This window comes from Monodelphis domestica, chromosome 8 (assembly GCF_027887165.1).
Source record: "Monodelphis domestica isolate mMonDom1 chromosome 8, mMonDom1.pri, whole genome shotgun sequence".
In the NCBI taxonomy this organism is placed as follows: Eukaryota; Metazoa; Chordata; class Mammalia; order Didelphimorphia; family Didelphidae; genus Monodelphis; species Monodelphis domestica.
The window spans coordinates 215946367-215967155 of record NC_077234.1 but is presented as its reverse complement, the minus strand read 5'-3'; the positions used below and the strand labels follow the sequence as shown (position 1 = coordinate 215967155).

General features: G+C 35.4%; 1 protein-coding gene and 1 long non-coding RNA gene across 8 annotated transcripts in view; one reads left to right on the top strand and one right to left on the bottom strand.

Annotated features, from left to right (window-relative positions):
• XG (Xg glycoprotein (Xg blood group)) overlaps window positions 1-18188 on the bottom strand; it is a 63933-nt gene extending 45745 nt beyond the window's left edge. For all 7 annotated transcript variants that reach the window (XM_016424811.2, XM_016424812.2, XM_007500998.3 and 4 more), the window contains exon 1: window positions 15894-18188. In XM_016424811.2, the coding sequence (XP_016280297.1) occupies window positions 15894-15954 (61 nt within the window). In that variant the 5' untranslated portion in view covers window positions 15955-18188. The remainder of the gene's footprint in view (window positions 1-15893) is intronic.
• LOC103104791 (uncharacterized) lies at window positions 1960-19902 on the top strand. The gene is made up of 3 exons (XR_471183.2): window positions 1960-2256; window positions 18171-18390; window positions 19592-19902. It is a non-coding gene; the product is annotated as an uncharacterized LOC103104791 (long non-coding RNA).
• The last annotated feature ends 887 nt before the right edge of the window (window positions 19903-20789 follow it).

Below are 20789 nucleotides of genomic sequence, written 5' to 3'. Positions count from 1 at the left end.
CTTAAGTATTCTCTGTAAAAGAGAACCAGTTTTTTTTTTCCAGTGTCTAATCTACTATCTAGTGATAAGCTAGGCATTTGAGGAAGATGCACAGGATCTTAGAACAGTGGTTTTTAACATGGGATTAGTAACATTTTTCATTATTTTTAATGTTGGTAGTTGTATCTCAACATATTATTTTAGTTTATTGGGGAGGAGAAGAAAATACACATGTATATGCTATGTGTCTACTATGTGTCAGTCAACGGGCTTAGCATTTTTTTCTTTTCTTTTTATTATTTTTTAAACCCTTACCTTCTGTCTTAGCATTGATACAAGTATCATTCCCAGGCAAAAAAGCAGGGAGGGCTAGGAAATTGGGGTTGTGACTTGCCCAAAGTCACAAAGCTAGGAACTACTTGAGGTAAGATTTGAACCTAAGGTCCTCCTGACTCCAGGTCTGGCTCTAAGCATTTTCACTAATATTATTTCATTTGATCTTTACAACAATCTTGTGAGATAGGTGCTATTGTTATTCCCAACTCAAACTAATATTCTCTATTATCAAGTTGACATAAAGCATCTGAAAAAAAGAGGAAAGAAGGGATTAGGGAAAACTAATTTTTGAGAAATAAAAATCTAAATATTTAAGAAACATTATGAACATGGTTACATTGGCTTTAAAAAAAGAGGGAAGAGTCAGGAAACAGGAGACCAGAATGAATATTTTGTGAGTAATCATTACCTATTTTCATTTAAATAAGTATGCATCCTAAAAGTAAATGAGATCAATAATTACTCAATTATAAGCCTAGATAGTACTGGTTGATCAATTCTTGCTTCTTGAGTGTGTTGAAGTGGGAATAACAACCACTCTTCACATATCTGTAATCTTGCTTACCATGGGACCCTTTTAAACTATATGACAAACGAATTATTGAGGAGTTCAGGTAGAATAAATATTTAAAGAATTTGCTCATATATAGTGTTCCAAAAAAACTTGCGTAAAAAATGAAGATGAAAAATGAAGTATATAAACATGATTCTAATCATAGCATTGCTTTTCTTCTGATTAAAAATGGAGTAGGTTTGCTCCTCATGTTTAGAAAATAAATTCTACATCTATTCTCTTTTTCCTAGCAGAAAGATGTAAATCACTAACGTTTTATTTCAGTATCCTGCTGGTGGGTCTCCTCCTCTCTAGTCCCTCTCTATTCTAATCTATCCTCCATTTAGCCACTAAAATAACTTACCTAAAGCATAAGTCTGCTCACATGACATTATCCCTCTTCCCCCCACCTCAGTATACTCTGATGACTTCCCTATTGCTTCCAGGATCAATTACAAAATGGCATTCAAAGCCATTCATAACCTATCCCTCTACCACCTTTCCAGTCTTCTTATACTTTACTCCACAGCACTTGCTCTGATCCAGTGACATTGGCCTCTGGCTGTTCATTAAACAACCTACATCTCATCTCAGGTTTGGGCATTTATTCTGGCTGCCTTCCATGCCTCAAATACTCACCCTCCTTTGCTCTAATGACTGGCTTGCTTGATTTCCTTTAAGTCCCAAATAAAATTGCCCTTTATTCCCAAAAGTCTCCCCTAATCCTTCTTAATTCTAATGCCTTCCCTCTTCTCAATTATCTCTTATTTATCCTGTGGATAGCTTGCTTTGTACATTCTTGTTTTTATTTGGTCTTCCCTATTAGGTTGTAAGATCCTTGAAGGCAAGGGCTGTCTTTTGGCTCTTTTTTCTTTTTTATTCCTGGAGCTTAGTATGGTGCCTGGCACAGAGTAGGCACTTAATAAATGTTTTTTGATTGGTTGATTTACTACTTGTGTAGCCATAGGCAAGCCTGTAAAATGACTTAAAAGTCCTTTCCTGCTGTGAAACTAGAATATCCTTCTATGACTTAAGACCATCTCAGTAACTAAATGATGAAATAATGATGAAATAATGAAACTCTGAAGTTGTAGCCAACAGACAAGTAGGGTTTGTGGAAGGGGTGTGGAGAAAAACATTAAGAGAATTTTAAGCAAAAGAACTGGAATGTGATTATGAGTCATGTTGGGTGGAGTAGATGGCTTCATTATTCATACTTGCTACAATAAATGTGGGAACATCACCATTCCTCCTTATCTGGACTGAGGTTCTGCATGTTTACACAAGCCAGAAGATAATATCAAAGTCATGGAGGGTACAGATGCTTCGGAAGGGATGTATCTATTCTGGCGTATCACCTTCTAAAGGACCACATAATTCAACTCCAGGTTCCTTGTATAATGAATGTTAGATTTTAAATAGTTTAACTTATTTAACTTATTCAGGCATGTTTGGACTGATTTCCCCATGGACAGAGGTTGAAGAAGTAGAAAACTTGATTATGTTTATCATTAACATTTATTAATTCTTAATTCATTCATCATTTATTAAGCACCTATGAGGGGACTATATTCCAGAGTCTCAAATATCCTTTCCAGCTCTCTCTCTCTCTCTCTCTCTCTCTCTCTCTCTCTCTCTCTCTCTCTCTCTCTCTCTCTATATATATATATATATATATATATATATATATATATATATATATATATATATATATTCTGACAATTCTTTCCTGTAGAACCCATTGAGTTAGGTTGGGATAATCTGGGAGAGTCAAAGTTTAGAAGGAAGACATAGGGTTCATTCACTTGATTTGGAGTCAGGCAGACATAGATTTAAACCCTTCCCTAGACAGTAGTAGTTGAGTGACCCTGGGAAAGTTTCTTAATCTCTCTGACCCTTAGTCTCCTCATCTAGAAATTTCTTCTAGATATATAGCTATCATCTTGCAACTATTGGAAAAACCAAAGGAGATTATATTGGAAAAGTGATTCACAAAGTATTTTAGTCAACAGATTTTTAAAAGCTGTCTGTGTTTCAGTTCTTGAGGTCAGCTCTGAGAATGCAAAGAATGCTGCCTGCCCACAAGAAGCTCATATTCCAAAAGGAGAGATAATAGACAATTACAATAAATATGTACATATAGGTTTTTATTGGTCTGTTATTTTCTAAGAACCAATAACATCACAGGATCATGTCTTGATTTGTGCATGAACTGAATTTCAGTTAGGCAAAGTTGCACAGAGCCCTCAGCCTAACACTCTTGCAATCATAGAAGTCCAATGGCAAAGACAAAAGTCAGGATGATTGGCAATGCCTCAGGATGCAGTCGATGACCTTGGCATCTTCAACATCTGACCAAGCAGTTGACTCAATGGCCAATAGCCACTGGAAAAACTTGTTCTCATGTACCCATTCTCCTGGGAGAGTCTTCATTTCCTTGGGATCCCTCTAAATCACTGACAAGTTTGTGCCCCATGGTTACCCTCAGCCTGATTTAGCCTATCTGCTAAGATGGTTTATAGGAACATGGCCACTGTGTATGTATGCTACAACTTCTTGAAGCCATAGATGAGATTATTGTGCAGATAGATAGAGTGTAAATGGAAGCTAATTTCAACAGGACTAGACTAAAGGGGTGGAAAGGACTAGGAAGGGCATCTTGTTCTAAAGGAATTTAGAGGAATAATTCAGAGAAGGTAGGCATTCCAGGAATGAGAGTCAGCTATGCAATGAAAAACGCCTATGTAAAGAACAGGAAATAGGTTAATATTGTACATTTAAACTTTGTGTAGGAGAGAAAACTACCATATAAATAAGCTATTATGATAATGATGATACACATATAAGTAACCATTTCATATATTCCCCCTTCCATACTTTTACCTATGCCATATTAAATACCAATTAGGACTTAGAGATAGTATTCATAGGAGATAGAAAAAACAAAAGAAAATAATATCTACCCTCAAAAAAATTATTGCCCTCCTCTCTTCTTCATGTGTATCTGTATCCTACTTATCTTTCAAAGCCCAGCTTATGTCCCACTTCTTTCATGAAACTTCTAGTGATAAGCTCAACTTACAATCACCTCCTGCTGTTCTGAACACATGCAGTATGGTATGCATTATTGAACTGCCTATCTGAGACATCATATACAAGTTCTTTTAATGAGATTGGAGATAATAATTAAAATGAGCATTTATTAAACAAGAATTTAATAAAGGTTTGCAAAATGTTTTGCAAACATTATCTTACTTTAACCCTACCACAACAATTTCATGGAATAAGTGCTATGATAATTTCCATCTTTCAAATGAGAAAAGTAAAGCAGACAAAGGTTAAGGGTGACATAGCTAGAAAGTATCTGAGGTCCTTTGCAAATTTAGATCATTCTGACTCCAGGACCAGTCTCCTATCCACTATTTTATCTTAACAGAGATGTGGTAGGTATGTTTTTTTTTTTAATTAACAAAACTTGAGTTATATTCTAAAAAGTAAAAAATATATAGTTAGACTGAGTGATAACTGAATAAACTTCCAATTCTGAAATTCTGTTTCTATGATTCTCCAACAGTGTTGAAGGTTTTGCTGCTTGACTAGCAATGCAAAGATGGAGTTTGCCTCAGGATTCTCTCTACTCTCTGCCAGAGGCTCAGTCAGTAGAGCTCTAGTGGACCTGGAGTCAGGAAGACCTGGGTTCAAATTCAGCATTAGACACTTCCTAAATGTGTGACCCTGGGCACAGATAAATAAAGGCTAATAAATAAATTACTAAATAATAAATTAATAAAAATATAAAATTATAAAAAAATGATAAATCTCAGAGAGTAATAAAACTGTCCTGAACCTTGGTTTGCCTTAGTTTTCTCATCTATAAAATTAAGATAATAATGTATTTCCTTCCCAATTTTATTGAAATATAAGATATTTGTAAAAAAGCACTTGTCACAGTGCCTAGCACATAGTTAGCAGCATATAAATGCTTATTCTCTTCCCTCATAAGACACAAAACCAGATAACTAAAATAGGTACATCCAAGAGGGTTGTTATTGACAAGGAGAATCTTGAAGGACCATGAAGAAGGATTCCATTTAATTTGGTTTTAACAAGTGATTATTAATGCAATAGGAAAATAGAGTTGGGAAGACAATATAGGCCTAGAGATGGCAAAGAGCATTCTGATTTTTGGAGGCTGAGAGAAGGTTCATATAACTGTAGTTTTTTACACAGAGAGGAATACTGTGAATCAATCTGGACTTCATTATAGAAGATCTTGAATTCCAAGCAAAGAAGTTTGACCTTACTCAGCAAGAAGGAAAACTACTGAGGTATTGGAATAAGTGCCCATCATTAAAACTTGACTTTAGAGTCAAAGTTGCCACTTGGATCAAGACATAGGGGACTGGAAACTAAATCTGTCCTTGATGTTTCATCAATAAAGTTAGTGTGCTATGATCAATTATACAAATAATTTAATTCAACAAGTATTCAATCCATAAGCCCCAAACTAAATACCAGAGTATAAAGACAAAAATGAAATCATTCCTGCCTACAAAAGGCTTATGTTCTATGGAATCAAATCCATCTAGTATTCTAATTCCTCCATTCCAAAAGGAAATAAAAATATCTTCTTAACTAGTATCATTGCATTATTGATCACTATTTGATTTTTTTGACTTTTAATATCATCAGTGTATCAATTTTTAGGATTGGAGAATATCAGAACTGGTCAGAAACTTAGAGATCATTTATTCCACCCTCCTTATTTTATAGATGAGGAAAGTGAGGCTTAAAAATAACAACAACAACAATAATAATGCCAGTAATAGCTAACATTTATATAGTTCTTTCTATGAGGTCCTGTAATCCCTGCTGTTGGGGGGAGCAAGAATAGCAAACCTCTTGAACTCAGAAGTCCTGAGATACAGTGGGCCATGTCAATCAAGTGTCTGTGCCAAATTTGTCAGCAATATGGTGAACTCCAGGAGCAGGGGACCTACCAACCTGCCAAAGGAGGGGTGAACTGGTCTAGGCTGGAAATGGGGCCAATATTGAATATTAAGTAGTCACTGCACTTTCAATCTGAAAGGAATAGGGAGTCTTTTTGTGTTAGTTTTAGAATATTCGAATGAATTAGTTAATTAGAGAACAAGGCTGTTTATAAGAAGGTCTCTAGCTTAGGGAAAGATATTTGAAGATTTACCTTAAGAACCAGCTAGAATCTTCTTAAAAAAGAATTCCCAGTAACCCCTAGGAAGGGACTGTTGGGGATAATGGTTCACTCATGGGATTTTCCTCTCAGGAGTAGATGGTCAGGGATTTCCTCAGATCACTCTTTAAAGATTTTGGTGGTAGATAGTTTGGAAATCATCTTTGTATCTCAGAAGACTGATAATAATTCAACTGACATAGAGTGAGTTATTGAAGCTGTTTCTAGGGAACACTCCAGGGGGGCAGTAGAGAGTAGGAGAGGGCCAAAGCGGTTGTCTGTTTAGATTGACAGGCAGGAGAGAGCTGCTTTGTCTGTGAACTTGATTTCTGACTGGAGAAACTGTGAAATTTATATATAAATATACATATATATATATATATGAGAAAAAATTATAATTTAGAATTGTTTAGTAATATAGATTAATTTAATAGATAGAAAGGGAGTTAAGTTAGCCCTGATTTTTTCATCAAGGAAGAAGCAGTCCTTTGCAGGACAGTTTGGGTTCTGGGTTTTATTGAGTATTGATTAGTTTAGGGATAAATAGATTTAATATATCTTCTACCAACTTTGATTTCTGCATCCTTTCCCTGATATTCTCCTAATTAATAACAAATGGGTTTTTTTTTAGTAAACTGTCTCCAGACAGTTCCATCAACCACCAGAATCTATAATCAATAACAACTGATATCAACTGGTCAAAGCCAATATAGATCAAAATCTACCATAACAAGAACCAAGAGATCTTTTATTTTTGCTCTTAGATTTTAAAATTACATTGGAAGTTTTTATTTGTATTGACCCCAGAATCCAGCATAGTCTCTTGTGTCTAGTAGGTATTTACAATTTTTTAAATTGACTGATATAAAGCTGACCTCAGAGATCATCCCAGGAAGCAATGATATAGAATACTCTTTGCTATATATTGAAAAATTTTGCATTTAGTAATTATTAATATGGTGTTACATCATAGAGAAAAGATTTAAAGCCAGAAGAGATCTTAGAGGCTATTAAGTACAATCTTCTCAGAGGTACTTCATAAATGTTTCTTAAATGAATTCTTAAATGAAATCCCACCTCCTTCTTTTCCAACTCACTAGAGGTAGAGGTGAAGTTAATATGTTTATTACTCTGCCTCAGTTAGTTAATAGCAGAGTCAGGTTTAAAAATTCATCTTCTTAACCCAAATTCAGCATTATTGACATTATATCTACCACTTCCTCAATATGACTGCAAAAACTGTGTTCTGAGAAAAGTAAGTTTCACTTTTATGAAACTCTTCTTCCTAGACCCTCTGGCAATGAAGTCTCTTTGGATATAGGCCAAGCTAAACTCACCTTGAATAAAATTATGTTACATTCAGATTCCAATGTCTTACTAGTAGAATATTTCATTATTGTAATTGATGCTTTAATCTTGACTAATCAACTGAGATTGTCAAGAATTTTGCAAAATAAGTGTTGCATAATTGCCGCCTAATGAAGTTCCCACTAACAACTGTATGAAAAGTTTACTGGTCACCTGGTGAAAGAATATGGGACATCTAAATCATTGATTTTCAGTGAATTACTTAATTTTCTACTCTAAGGAAAGAGTAGTTTCTAGAACACTCAGAGAAAAAAGGGAAGAAGTTTATATATGTATATATAAAACTATTCTCTAATTTTTTCTGCCAGATGAATTTGTTAGCAACCCAATATTAATTCACATCTGATTTATTCATGCTGCTACATTCAATAGCTATTGAAATTTGAGGAAAAAACATAAAAGCTATCTCTTCCTCTTATATATTCCAAATATTTTTTGAATGTTTACATTTTAAACAATCATCATTTTTATTCGTAGTATTTTAATTACTTTAATATTAACATAATTCATTGATTTATAGTCCACTACATGGGACATAGCTATTGTGAAGTCACCTTGGAAATCTGATGCTTATATTGATAATACCTTCCTGGGTATGCTATATAGAAATGAGAATTTTACACACCTGTAGCAGGAATTTCAATTAGATGGGTGTGAAATAACACTTCAATCAGAATACTATTTAAGTGTCCTACATTTCAGTCTCCTTCAACCTTACTCCAAACGCTCTTTTTGTTGTTTGATCATTTTTAGTTGTATCTGATTCTTTGTGTCCCCATTTCAGATTTTCTTGGCAAAGATATTGAAATGATTTGCCATTTCCTTCTCCAACTCATTTTACTGATGAGGAAACTAAGGCAAACAGTTAAGTGTCTTCTCCAGGGTCACAGAGCTAATAAGTGTCTGAGTACAGATTTAAACTCAGGTCTTCCTGATTCCAGGGCTCGAACTTTATCCAATGTGACAACTACCTGCCCTCAGCTACTCCACAATCCATCAGCATTGACCTATTTGTTATTCCTTGAACATAAAGTCTTATCTCTGGAGGCTGGTGCGTTTTCTCTAGGTGTCCTCACGTTTAACACACCGTCTTTCTCCACATTTAGCTCCTGGATTCCCTAACCTCCTTCAAGACTTCAAATACATCTTCTCCAAGTGACCTTTGCCACCCCACTCCCACTTTAATTCCTTTCCTTTGAGACAATCTTCCATTTACTCAGTATATATTTTGCATGTTATTTGAATGTCACCTCCCCTGCTAGAATGTAAACTCTTTGTAGTCAAGAACTGTTTTTGGTTTTCTTTGTATCCCTAGAATTAAGTACCTGACACATAGTAAGTGCTTAAAAATGATTATTGATTGACTGACTGATAGAATTGATTTAAACAATATATACATAGATTATACTCCAATCTAAACTGGTTCACTTGATAGTTATACAATAGGCTTTTGGCTGGCTCTGTTGTTCATTTAAAGAAAAATAAAGATTGGCATGAGCTTGATTCATCATTCACTTTGTTTCTAACTCTATATACAGATAGCTGGATTCTGGAATTAATGCCTGGGTTCAAATTTCCAAATTTTGACATGGACTAGCTATTATAACCTTTGAGCCTCAGTTTCCTGATCTGTAAAATAGAATAATAATATTTATCTCACAGAGTTGATGTGTCTCAAATGAAGAAAGTGCTACTCAAAATTCAAAAAGTTATCTAAATGTCAGTTAGTATTACTTTGAAAGGTCTATTATTTCATCAGTGTAGGGCAAGTAGGAGGCACAATGATAGAATGCCAGTCTGAACTAAGGAAAACTCCTGACTGGCCTCAGACATAACAAAGTACAGCAACAACCACAAATGGGTCATGCTACCACTATAATAGATCCCAGGAAAGACTTTAGAGGCTCGGAGGGAGGAGTCTTTCTCTTCAAGGGATCCATGGCCAAAGACAGAACTTCAAATCACTTAGAGTCATTGAGATGAAGGGTAGAAATGGAGAAGGAAATCAAGGTCCTTTTGAGATAAGCTGAAACATAGAAGAGGACTTTGCAGAGATGCCAGAGATTAGTAATCCTGAGGCTTCCACACCCACAGCTAAGGTGGAGAAGCAGGTTCTAGAAGGGTGAGACATTCAGCAATCTTGCCAGACTACCTCAGCTTGAAACTACAGAGCTGAATCCAGCTTCTGGCCCTGATAAGTCTGGGCTGACAACCACAAACAAAAGCTTAAAGAGGTTCATTCAGACGAGATGCAGGAAACCAAGAAATAGCAAGGGTGTTATTTCCCTTTCCACATGCAGAGAAGATCAGAATTAGTGCTTCAAATCTCTATAATTTTGTACCTTCATACTAGAAGTTTCCTCATCGGGGCAGCAGTAAAAGATCCTTTAAACAAAAGAGCAATGCAAGAGAGAAGGGAAGAGCACAAATCCTTTACTGAAGATAAAAGTAGTAGGTAAGGAACTCAGTTTGGCAGGAGGTGATTGTAACAAATAGTGTAGGGAGCCCGGGAGCCCTGCCTCAAGCTTGCTGATGAAAGAAAAAGGGTTTTATGGCTAACACAGCACACACTAAGAGCTGACCAGGGAATTGTGGTAAAATCAGCCCAAATGTGGAGGTGCCAAAAGCCAAGGGGAAAGTTTATTTACTTCTTATTCACCTTAAAGAAAGATTGATACTAGCAAAGCAGTATGATATATTAATCATCTCTAATCAAACCATATGCATTATTAACTGCTGTTATGTACAAGACAATATAAAGATGAAAATAAAAAAGTCCCTGCTCTCAAGGAGTTTACATTGGATCAGGGAATCAACATGTGCCTAAAAATTATATTCAAAGTATAAAGAAGATAGATACAAAGTAAATAAAATGAGTACAAGGGAGAAAAGAGAACTTGCAGCAGAAAGCAGGATCAGAAAAGGCTTCAAGTAGAAAGTGTCACATGAAGAAATTCTGAAGAAAACAAGAGATTCTAAAGGGTAGGGATGAAGAAGTCACAAGGGATCACATTCCCAGCATGGGGGAACAGCCAGTGTAAAAGCAACCTGGAAAATGTTCTGGTTCTGGGTTCAGGGAAGTAGGGTCCTAACAATTACTACCTGGGCAAACTAGGGCATACTATTTTACCATTTTCTTATGCTCAGTGTCTTCATCTGTAAAATGAGAGGGCTGGACTAGGTGACTTCTAAGGTCTTTTTGAGGTTTGTATTCCATGCTCCTAAGTCACATCAGAGAACATGCCCCTTGGAACACTGTGGAGGTATGTGAATGTCATCATCTCTCAGTTTATTCAATTGATCTCCAGAATGAATATATTGTCTGTATAAGGACCCCAATAAAGGATTAAGAGACTGCTTATGTCCTAGCAGTTTTTATTCTCTATTTAGAATCCTCTTAGTCACTTTGCACCACGCCGTGGAGACCCACAGCCAACTGTCTTTTGAAGAGGGGTAGTGGATTTTGAGCAAATTGGCTATTATTTTTTCCAGTCATAGCAAAATAAAACCAAATCAGAGAAAGTATTTATTTACCAAGGTAAAAAGTGCCCATTACACCCTTCTAGGGAGAGCAATGGACTCTGCTCCAACACAGGTAAGATTAATGACATTTTTTTTTGTTTTGGCATTAAAAGAATGTGTGAGTGTTCTTTGGAGAATCAGTGCTTTAACTCTCCTCTAAAACAGACTGCCTCATCATAAATCACTTTTTGAAAAACCTAAATAACTTAGAACAATTTAGCCAAGGCCATCAGGCACTTAAGCATTTCTTGAAACAGTCAGATCCAGTAGGTGGACATGCCAAGTGTGCAGTTTATGGTAATAGAAAAATTAGAGAAGGGGGAAAAAAACTTTAACAGGTCCTATTCAGTCCTATATAGCTCAGGAGCAACAAAAATTGCTGATGTATTTTTTGACAAAGATGTGTAGGCAGGAGTAATATGTTCAGCTGTTACCAAGAAAATAATTTATCACAACTTCAATTTTTTAAGATGCTATATGAGTTTTTAGATGCTATATGCATTTTAGTTGAATAGACATAGAATGCATCCTTCATTATTACAATGACCGTGAAGATTCCTAGTCATTGTAATTTTTCTCAATGAGTATGAGAAATTATCATTTCCCTGCCCTAGTCTTCTTAGAAGGAGTCCTTGCTCAGTAAGAAAAGTGTCATGACCTTGACCTCTAGAGGAAAACTAGATTTCAGCCTTGTGATTTTTTCTTGATTTTTCCTTGGCATATTCTATAAAACCTTTCTAAATTTCACAATAATTGAAAGCAGTTTTCACGAATTAGCAGGAAATTATAAAAAAGAAAAAAAACCAAGACTTGGTGTCTCATTTTAGTGTCAGGACACTGAGGCTAACCCTAGAGCCTCAATAAGATGATTTGTGCCATTCGAGATTATGCAGAAAATTCCTCAATAAATCTCAATTAAGTGACCTTGGGCAAATTAAGTGATATTGATCAAGTAGCTTGATTTCCACAATAGCAAAGAACGTAAGGATGCTATGAGGACTAATAAGAGGAAAAGACAAGTAGTAGTAGTAGTAGTAAGTAGTAGTAGTAGTAGTAGTAGTAGTAGTAGTAGTAGTAGTAGTAGTAGTAGTGGTGGTAGTAGTAGTAGTGGTGGTGGTAGTGGTGGTGGTAGTAGTAGTAGTAGTAGTAGTAGTAGTAGTAGTGGTAGTAGTAGTAGTAGTAGTAGTAGTAGTAGTAGTAGTAGTAGTAGTAGTGGTGGTGGTGGTGGTGGTGGTAGTAGTAGTAGTAGTAGTAGTAGTAGTGGTAGTAGTAGTAGTAGTAGTAGTGGTGGTGGTGGTGGTGGTAGTAAACATTCATGGAACAACTATATGCCCTAGTAAATTATAGAAAAAAGCTATAAAAATGCTGAAATGGAAGACTAAGAAAATACAAATTGGGGATATGCTATGGAAAATGAAAACTTCCATGTATTGTTTCTTCTGCAAAACACAATTAGATGTAGTTTGGGAACATGCAAAACAAGTCTGTTGTTGGATCCGATTATATGAAATCAGTTTCTTGTTCAATGTCATTTCAAGCTCTTTCATTCTCGAGAAGAAAGATGATTTAAAGTCAGGTGAAATAGACATGACTCACTTTTTTTCTTAAGTCTCAAGAACAGTAAACAGTGACAGTAGTTTGATTTTTCTAATCTTTTACAACATAGTTCTATTCAGTCTTGAAAAATGTGATTTTGATCGATCAATCTGCAAACACTGAATAAGTGATTACTATGTGACCAGCACTATATGCTAAGAGCTAGAAATACAAAGACAGAAATGAAGTAGTATACCTCAAATGAGCTTACATTCTATCAAAGGAGTCAAAATAGCTTGTATATATATTTGTATATTTATTTAAAAATATAGAGAAGATGAATTGGAAGGTAATTTGGAGAAGGAAAGCAATTGCAGCGACCAAGAAAGAATTCATGGAGAAGATGGTGTTTGAATTGAGTTGTAAAGGAACCCAGGAATTATAAGACATAGAGACAAGAAGTCACAGGATTCCAGACACGGAAGTTAGATAGTACAAAGGTGAAGAGATGATGGATGACAACAGAAAGGAGTTCAGTTCTACTAGAGTGTAGAGTGTGGGAAGAAGGACTTTGTATAAAAAAGGCTAGAAAGATAGATTAGAGCCTGCTCTACTCTCCAGGATGTGTATTCCTCTCATTTGTCATTAATTGGCACAGTAATGTACAATATTTTGGAAAAGAGGAATAATTTACCTCAAAAAAAGCTTTTTTAAAGTTACTCTATGTCCCTAGGAAACTATGTAGACTTCTTGAACTGAATGGACTGATAATCAGTCTCTATTACTAATGAAATAAATTAAAATATCAGATTTAGGCATTAAGGATTTAAGATATAGTTCAAGCATCCCATTGGTTAGAGATTCCTAAAATGAGGTTCTTATGTGGTTCTTGAACTTTCAAAAAGGTTTTGACAAGTGTTTAATATAATTGGTTTCCATTTTAATCTTATGTATTTTATTTTATGCAATAAAAACCATTATTTAGAGGAGTCCATAGGCTTCACCAAAATGCAAAATGGGTTCATAATACTAGGTTAAGAACTCCTGTATCACTATTAAGCCTTCTCTGATTCTTCCCAATTGCTCTCTCCCTCCTACTTTGTATTTAATTACTTTGGTTTTTTTACACTTTTTTTTACTTTTTTATTTTTTACTTTTATTTAATTACTAATTTTATTTGTTCTGGATATATTTGCATGTGTATATATATTGTCTCCACTGATGAAATTCAGGATCCTTGAGGATTATTTTATTTCTTGTCCCTGTGCTTACCAGAGTGTAAAACAATAGTAGAAACTTCATAAATGCTTACTGATCAATTGATTTTATTTATGCATGAAGAAAAATATTGATAACACATGTTGATAAACCAAGGATTATTAAACCTTTTTTTGGCCTGGATCCCTTTAACAACCAGGAGAATCTTAAGGACCCTTTCTCAGGATATGTTTTTAAAGGCATAAAATTTAACAATAAAATTACAAAAGGCATCAATTGCATTGAAATACAATTATTAAAACATTTTAAAAATAATTTAATGGGCCTCATATAAGAACCTCTATCAGGTTCTTCAAAATTTAGGTGACACCCGAAGAACTACAGGACTCCATTTGCTGAGCTTCAGTAATTTCTGGTCCCAGACAATATAGTGCCAATACCATTTTATCTAAAAGTGATTTGCAAACCTTAAAATGCTGCACACGCTGCATAAATGTGAACTATTATTATTTGTACCCATATTGGAACTTGGAAGATGCTATTTTACACATAAAACAATTTCTATTCATTGAAGGTTCTCTGAAATTATCTAGGAGTGGAGATTCTTTTGTAGTTCTTTAGGAACTTTAGGAAATTCTTGGCTTTTTGATCATTGGACTAGTCAACTTGATATTCCTCCCAGGGTAAAATCAATTCATAAACAACTAATTCCCACCCAAAAATTATTTTTAATTAAGCAAAAGAAAGACAGCATTCATCACAGGTCATTTCAACAACAGTCTCCTAATAGGTAGCTCCCCTCACTCTCTGGTAACAATTTCCTTTTATTCCCTACAACTAGTCTATATAACTCAAAACCTGAAACCACTCTACTTTTCCAGATTTATTTCACATTACTTTTCTTTACTATCTCAACAAGCTGGACCAGTCTTGCTCCTGACAGAGGTTTTCCTTTGTATCTGTATTCACACAATTCCCTAAGCAAGCCTGGAATTCCCATTCCTCCTTCTCCTTTTCACTTGTTAAATTCCTACCCTTGCTTTAAAGTCTATATTCCATGTTACCTCCTTCTTGATACCTTCCCTGATCTTAATATTTTACCACTTTCTGACTCAGACTTCACAAAGTACTTGGATTTGTAACTCTAATGAACCACAGCAGGAGTCAGCAAACTGTGACTCCCTACAGCCCAGGAACTAAGAATGATTATTACATTTTAGAACTTTTATTTTAAAATGTAAAAAACATTCTTAGCTTGGGCTATACATGTTCAGGGAAAGATTTGGCCCGGGAGTTCTAGTTTACTGTTCCCTGAATTAAGGTTTTACATCTATTGTGTCAGCCTCCAGTAGACCATAAAAGTTCCTAGAGAAAAAAGGGTCATATATCCCATTTAACTTTCAATTAGCCTCAGCACCTCGAACACTACTCTGCAGGTGACAGGTGCTTAATAAATCTTTGTTGTTATAATTCAACATCCTTAGAGTTTATGCTTAAGATAATTTATTTTTGGGGAATCATTGCAATTTTTTAAAATAGACTAAGCTACTCTGAAAAGAAACAACAAAAAGCAGGGTTGGGAAAGATTTGCAATGTATGTCTAGGAAAAGGAAACACTTGGGAGAAAAATTTGTTGGATGGTTTTAAATTGTAGAAGGTGGGGGAGTTATTATTGTTTGCTCCTTTGGGAACAGGCTTTAAAAAGGAAACTTTTTCTAGATCCCATCATCTCCTAAATCAATCATGCTAAAACATCCAAGCTTATATCATCCATGCTCTTACCATAGGAATACATTTTCAAGTCATTAAAATGACTAAAACAGATTCGTTTTTTTTAGATAACTGGGGGAATGTACCCATTTATAATTCAAATAGAGACAAAATAGGAATATATTTATTTCAGGAACAAAGAACAGATTTTATTTTCAGTTCTTTAACTTAGACTCTTACTGATTAGTGCCTACATTTGTGACTTTTTTCCAAGTTATCTAATTGATTTTTTGGTCTCCATCCACAACCAAAAAATATTAAGTAAACTCTCCATTTAAAAAATTAAGTTCTTTACAAATTAATATAATGCATTAGCTAAAATCTGGTTTACAAAAGGAGAAAACAATTACAGAGAAGTCCACATCGAGACAAACATCCCCCAAATTATATCATATTTGTTACCTTTAATATGAATCAGAAAGCACAGAAGCATGAGGAAGGAGACTCTCTGCCATCTTTCCATGGTCTTCAGTTGCAGAAACTTCAGCAGCTACTCATTACAAATAGACAACAATATTCAAAACCCTCCCACCTTCATAGATGTCTTGTTTTCAAGTGTAGACATGAGGTAAGGGGCAAACTATATGGCAAACAATTCTTTAAATAGGAAGCATTTGTCAGAGCAGCAGTTCCTCTTCATGGAAACCTCATACACTTGTTAGGAAGATTCTAAGACTAGGTAGCCAAAGAACAAAGGGAGGTGCAGGTATATGCATGCTTAAAGTATGCATAGGTAATTATGTCCTCAATGCCAGTTGTCAATCAGGCTTCATCGTACATCTAATAGGATGGCATGAGCTTGTCATTAAAGCACCAGTGAGAAAATGAGACTTCTGGAAGCTGGTATAGCCTGCTCCTACTCCTTGGCTCCCTTTTGGAAATGGGTGGTACTCCAAGTTCAAAGGCACTTCCCCTACAGCCATGGCATGAAGCTGCTTTTCCTACACCAACGGCACACGTGACAAGTTCACAAGATGCTTGCGAAACTTTAGGTGATTCTATATTTCCTGTGGAAAGAATTGGGAGAAAAGAAACCTTGTCCATCATCTAATTTTGGATGGCGACCACAGGTCTAGGGTGAGGATTTTAGAAGTATTGAATACCACAACCCCCTACCTTCAGTTCCATTTTTCTGTGTTTCCTCGAATTCATGCAGCAAATCATATTGAACCTTTTTAAATGTGCACTGGACTCTTCCCATCAGCATGTGGGATACAAATAATTAAAAGTTTGGATGCTAATTTAAAGAGAATATTTACCTAACTAGAAAATATGAGAAAATTATCAGTTACTGAGCTAGCATTTATTAACATAGTTCTTTTAGATTTCAAAAGCACTTTGAAAATATTATATTTTATCCTTACAACAACCCTAGGAGTTAGATGCTATTTTCAACTCCATTTCACAAATGGAGAAACTAAGACAGATAGAGGTTAAAAATGATACAACTAGTAATAATAATAGCTAACATTTACATAGCACTTATTATGTGTCAGACATGACACTATGCTAAGTGCTTTACGATTATTATCTACCTTGGAAGACAAATGCTATTATTTATCCCATTTTACAAATGAGGAAACTGAAACATGGAGAGGTTAAGTGACTTACCCAGGGTCACACAGTCCATATCTGAGATCATATTTGATATCAAGTCTTCCTGACTTTGGCCCAGCAAACCCTCTACCCACTAAGCTACCAAGGTCCTTAGCAAAACAAGATATTACATGATTATAAGTAATGTACACAGCAAATTCTTTACGAGTTCAGAAAATGGAAATAAGATGGTTTGGTCTGTAGAAATGTGGGATCTTTTGCAGGTAAGAAACAAGGATACTTTGGAAGGCTGTAGTCATCAGCTTATACTTGGAAGTAGGACTGATAATACAATACATAAGAGAGTATGCTTGACAGTCAAACTTGGACTTAGAGGAAATGTTTCATACAAGAGAAAAGTGGAAAAGATAATTTAAAGCCAAAACATGGAGGAATTTCCATAAGGATCACAGTAATAACTAACACATTTAATTATCACGTTGCCTAGCACATAGCAGATACTTAATACTGGTTTATTGACAGACTGATAGACTGACATCCAGAGCTGTGCTAGGGCCATCTGAACCTGGTTCACTCAAGATGGATTGCTAAATTTTAATGGAAGCATTTATACCTTTGAAACAAACATTATAAATCTGGATTTGAGTTTATTGTTTTGTTGACTGTCAAAACTTAAGAAAGTAATGGGGAAACTGCAAATAATGCAGATTAAACTTAAAAGTATTGCATGTGTACATATTTTCCCCAGAGAATAGTTTGTTAAACATTTATTGTTTGTGTATTGGTTCTAAGGCAGAAGGGTGGTAAGGGCTAGGCAATGGGGGTTAAGTGACTTGCCCAGGGTCACACAGCTAGGAAGTGTCTGAGGCCAGACTTGAACGCAGGACCTCCCATCTCTGGGCCTGGCTCTCAATCCACTGAGCCACCCAGCTGCCCCCCATGGTTTGACTTTAAGGGATATGATTGACCAATAAAAAGATGGAAAGATCCTTTGACTGCTACCCTCCTTGCCACGGTAATGAAGCTTGTTTCCATCACAACCATACTTGGACTTTATTCTCTAACTGATCTTCATTCCACCCTCTTCACCTGCTTTATAAACTCCTGTCTTCTTCCCTTCAGATCTGCCTTTTGACTCTCAAAGAACAGTTGTAATCTCATTGCTGCCTGAGCACACTCACAACAATTGCAACTTGGGGCCATTGGGAAAACTCCTCCACACAGAGCATAGTTGCTCCCTCTCTGTCCTCAGAAGACATAGTGACTCCAACAGATGACCTTTGGAGGATGAGCTCTGCATTCCAGCCAATGAGAGTCTTATCCTACCCTCCACTTTTATCCTGTACGTGTCCATGTCTATTCAGTGTATATATGCGTTTATATAAAAAAAATATACTTAACAACAAAATATAACAACAACAAAAAAAAATAACAACAAAAACACACACACATATATGTGTACATTTATGCATTCTTGTATGTTTCTGTATGTATAGGGGTTATGAAGAGCCAGACATGACCTAACAACAAAATCCATATATATACATACATAATATACATACATGCATAGGGATATAGGCAAGCAGATAGATAGGAAGATAGATAGATAAATGGATAGATAGATGGATGGATGATAGATGGATGGATAGATAGGTAGATAGATGGATAGATGGATAGATGGAAGGATGGATGGATGGATGAATAGATAGATAGATAGATAGATAGATAGATAGATAGATAGATAGATAGATGGATGGATGGATGGATGGATGGATATTCAGTCATATCTAACTCTATGTGACCTTATTTGCAGTTTTCATGACAAAGGCAAAGGAATAGTTTGCTATGTCCTTTTTTGGCTCATTTTACACATGAGGAACTGAGGCAAACAGCGTTAAGTGACTTGCCCAGAAGTCGAGTCTTCCTGATACTAAGTTTTATCCTCCAGAACCACCTAGCTGATACACATAAACTAACTCTCTCTCTTTTTCCATATATATATATATATACATATATTATATATATATACATACAAACATATATTATAGATGTGTGCATGTGTTTATATTACATATTGGGGGAACATACTCAAACTTTTTTTTCACTGATGAAGGACACTCTTCACTACTCTATGTAGTAGATAACAATTTTGTACAGAGTAGTTCAATCTCTAAGCTTCCTTCAGTACAAGTTGAGGGAAGAGAGGTTCTAGGAATTTGGGGACGGTATCTATTGGCTCTGTAAAAAAGAGATGAGAATGAGAAGAAATGTGCCAGAAAACAGGGTTGTCTTGGGAGGGTAATCACAGAAGCTGTGTATGTGTGTGGCCCAGAGGAAAGAATGATAGATTTGGAGTTAGAAGGCTACAGTTCAAATCCTGACTTTTCCATTACTTCTTCTTGGGCAAATCACTTATACAATGATAGGTTTATAGATTCCAGTGTAGGAAAGACCTTAAGGGCCATTGAGTTAACTTTCTTGTTTTGTAGGTGAGGGAATGGAGACACAAAGATATAGACATTATTTTTATTTTCATTTTACAGATGAAGAAACTGAATCTGAGAGGCAGTCACACACCTAGGAAGTATCTGAGGAATTGAACTCATGTCTTTCTGAATCCAAGTTCAGCATCCTTTTTACCACACCATCTACTCACATCGCTTCAAGACTTCAGTTTCCTTCCCTGTAGAAAAATAGTGCTGAACTAGATGACATCTAAGGCGCAGGCTCTAAAATCTCTGTGTATATGTGTTTAGCTCTGTGTGTGTATTTGTGTGTGTGTGTGTGTGTCTTTAACCATGTGCACAGAGACTGAATCAGAAAGATCTGAGTAAAATCTGGTTTCCTTTACTTACTAACTGTGAAACCCAAGGCAATTCACTTAACCGCTGCCTGTCTTAGTTTCTTCATGAGTAAAATGAGGATAATCATGGCTCCTCCAGTCCTGTTATGAAGGCAAAATGATAGATTATTTACATGTTAAATAAATATTAGCTATTATTATTATGAAGTACTTTAAAGATTTTCAAAGTCCCATGACTGTTCTTTAAATGTAAGGGATCAGGCATTTATTCTTTTAAAGAGGAATATTTGAGAAGGAGGATCTTCCTTTAACATGAATGAAGAAAATAAAATTTTACCAGGATACATAAATGGATAGAGATTGGGTAAAAAATATCTGATATGAATTGGAGAATTAGACAACCATCACTACAAAATTTTAAAATGTGGCTTTTCTGAGGACAAGGGTAAATAATATATTTTTAACAATAAATACAATATTGCCAAGGATAACACTAGGACATGTCTTCCTCTGTTCCACAGAATGTAGTCTATATTTTCTTTTACTGGAGAAAGATGGAGCCAAGTAGTACTCAATTCAAAATAAAGACCAGATCTTTTCGACTTGCTATGTTTTACATAAAGTATTAAAGAAATGTTGTTAAATGTGGTTTCATTTAATGCAATCTGCTACTTTCCAAAAGTCGACAAGAATGAAGAAGTGAAGAAAAATGGTTGGGTATCTGAGGAGATGAATCTTGTAATTATGGCACTTCATTACCAAGGACAAATCATTAAACTATCTGATATGTAACTTAAAATAATTAACTATCTTGCCACCCTTATGGCCTCATTTTGTAAAGCAAGATGGAAATTGGAAGAAATTAGTTTCAAACTTGACATCTGTAAAAACCTCCGACTTTTGTTTCATTCTGGTATCTCTAGACAAGAAATTATCTT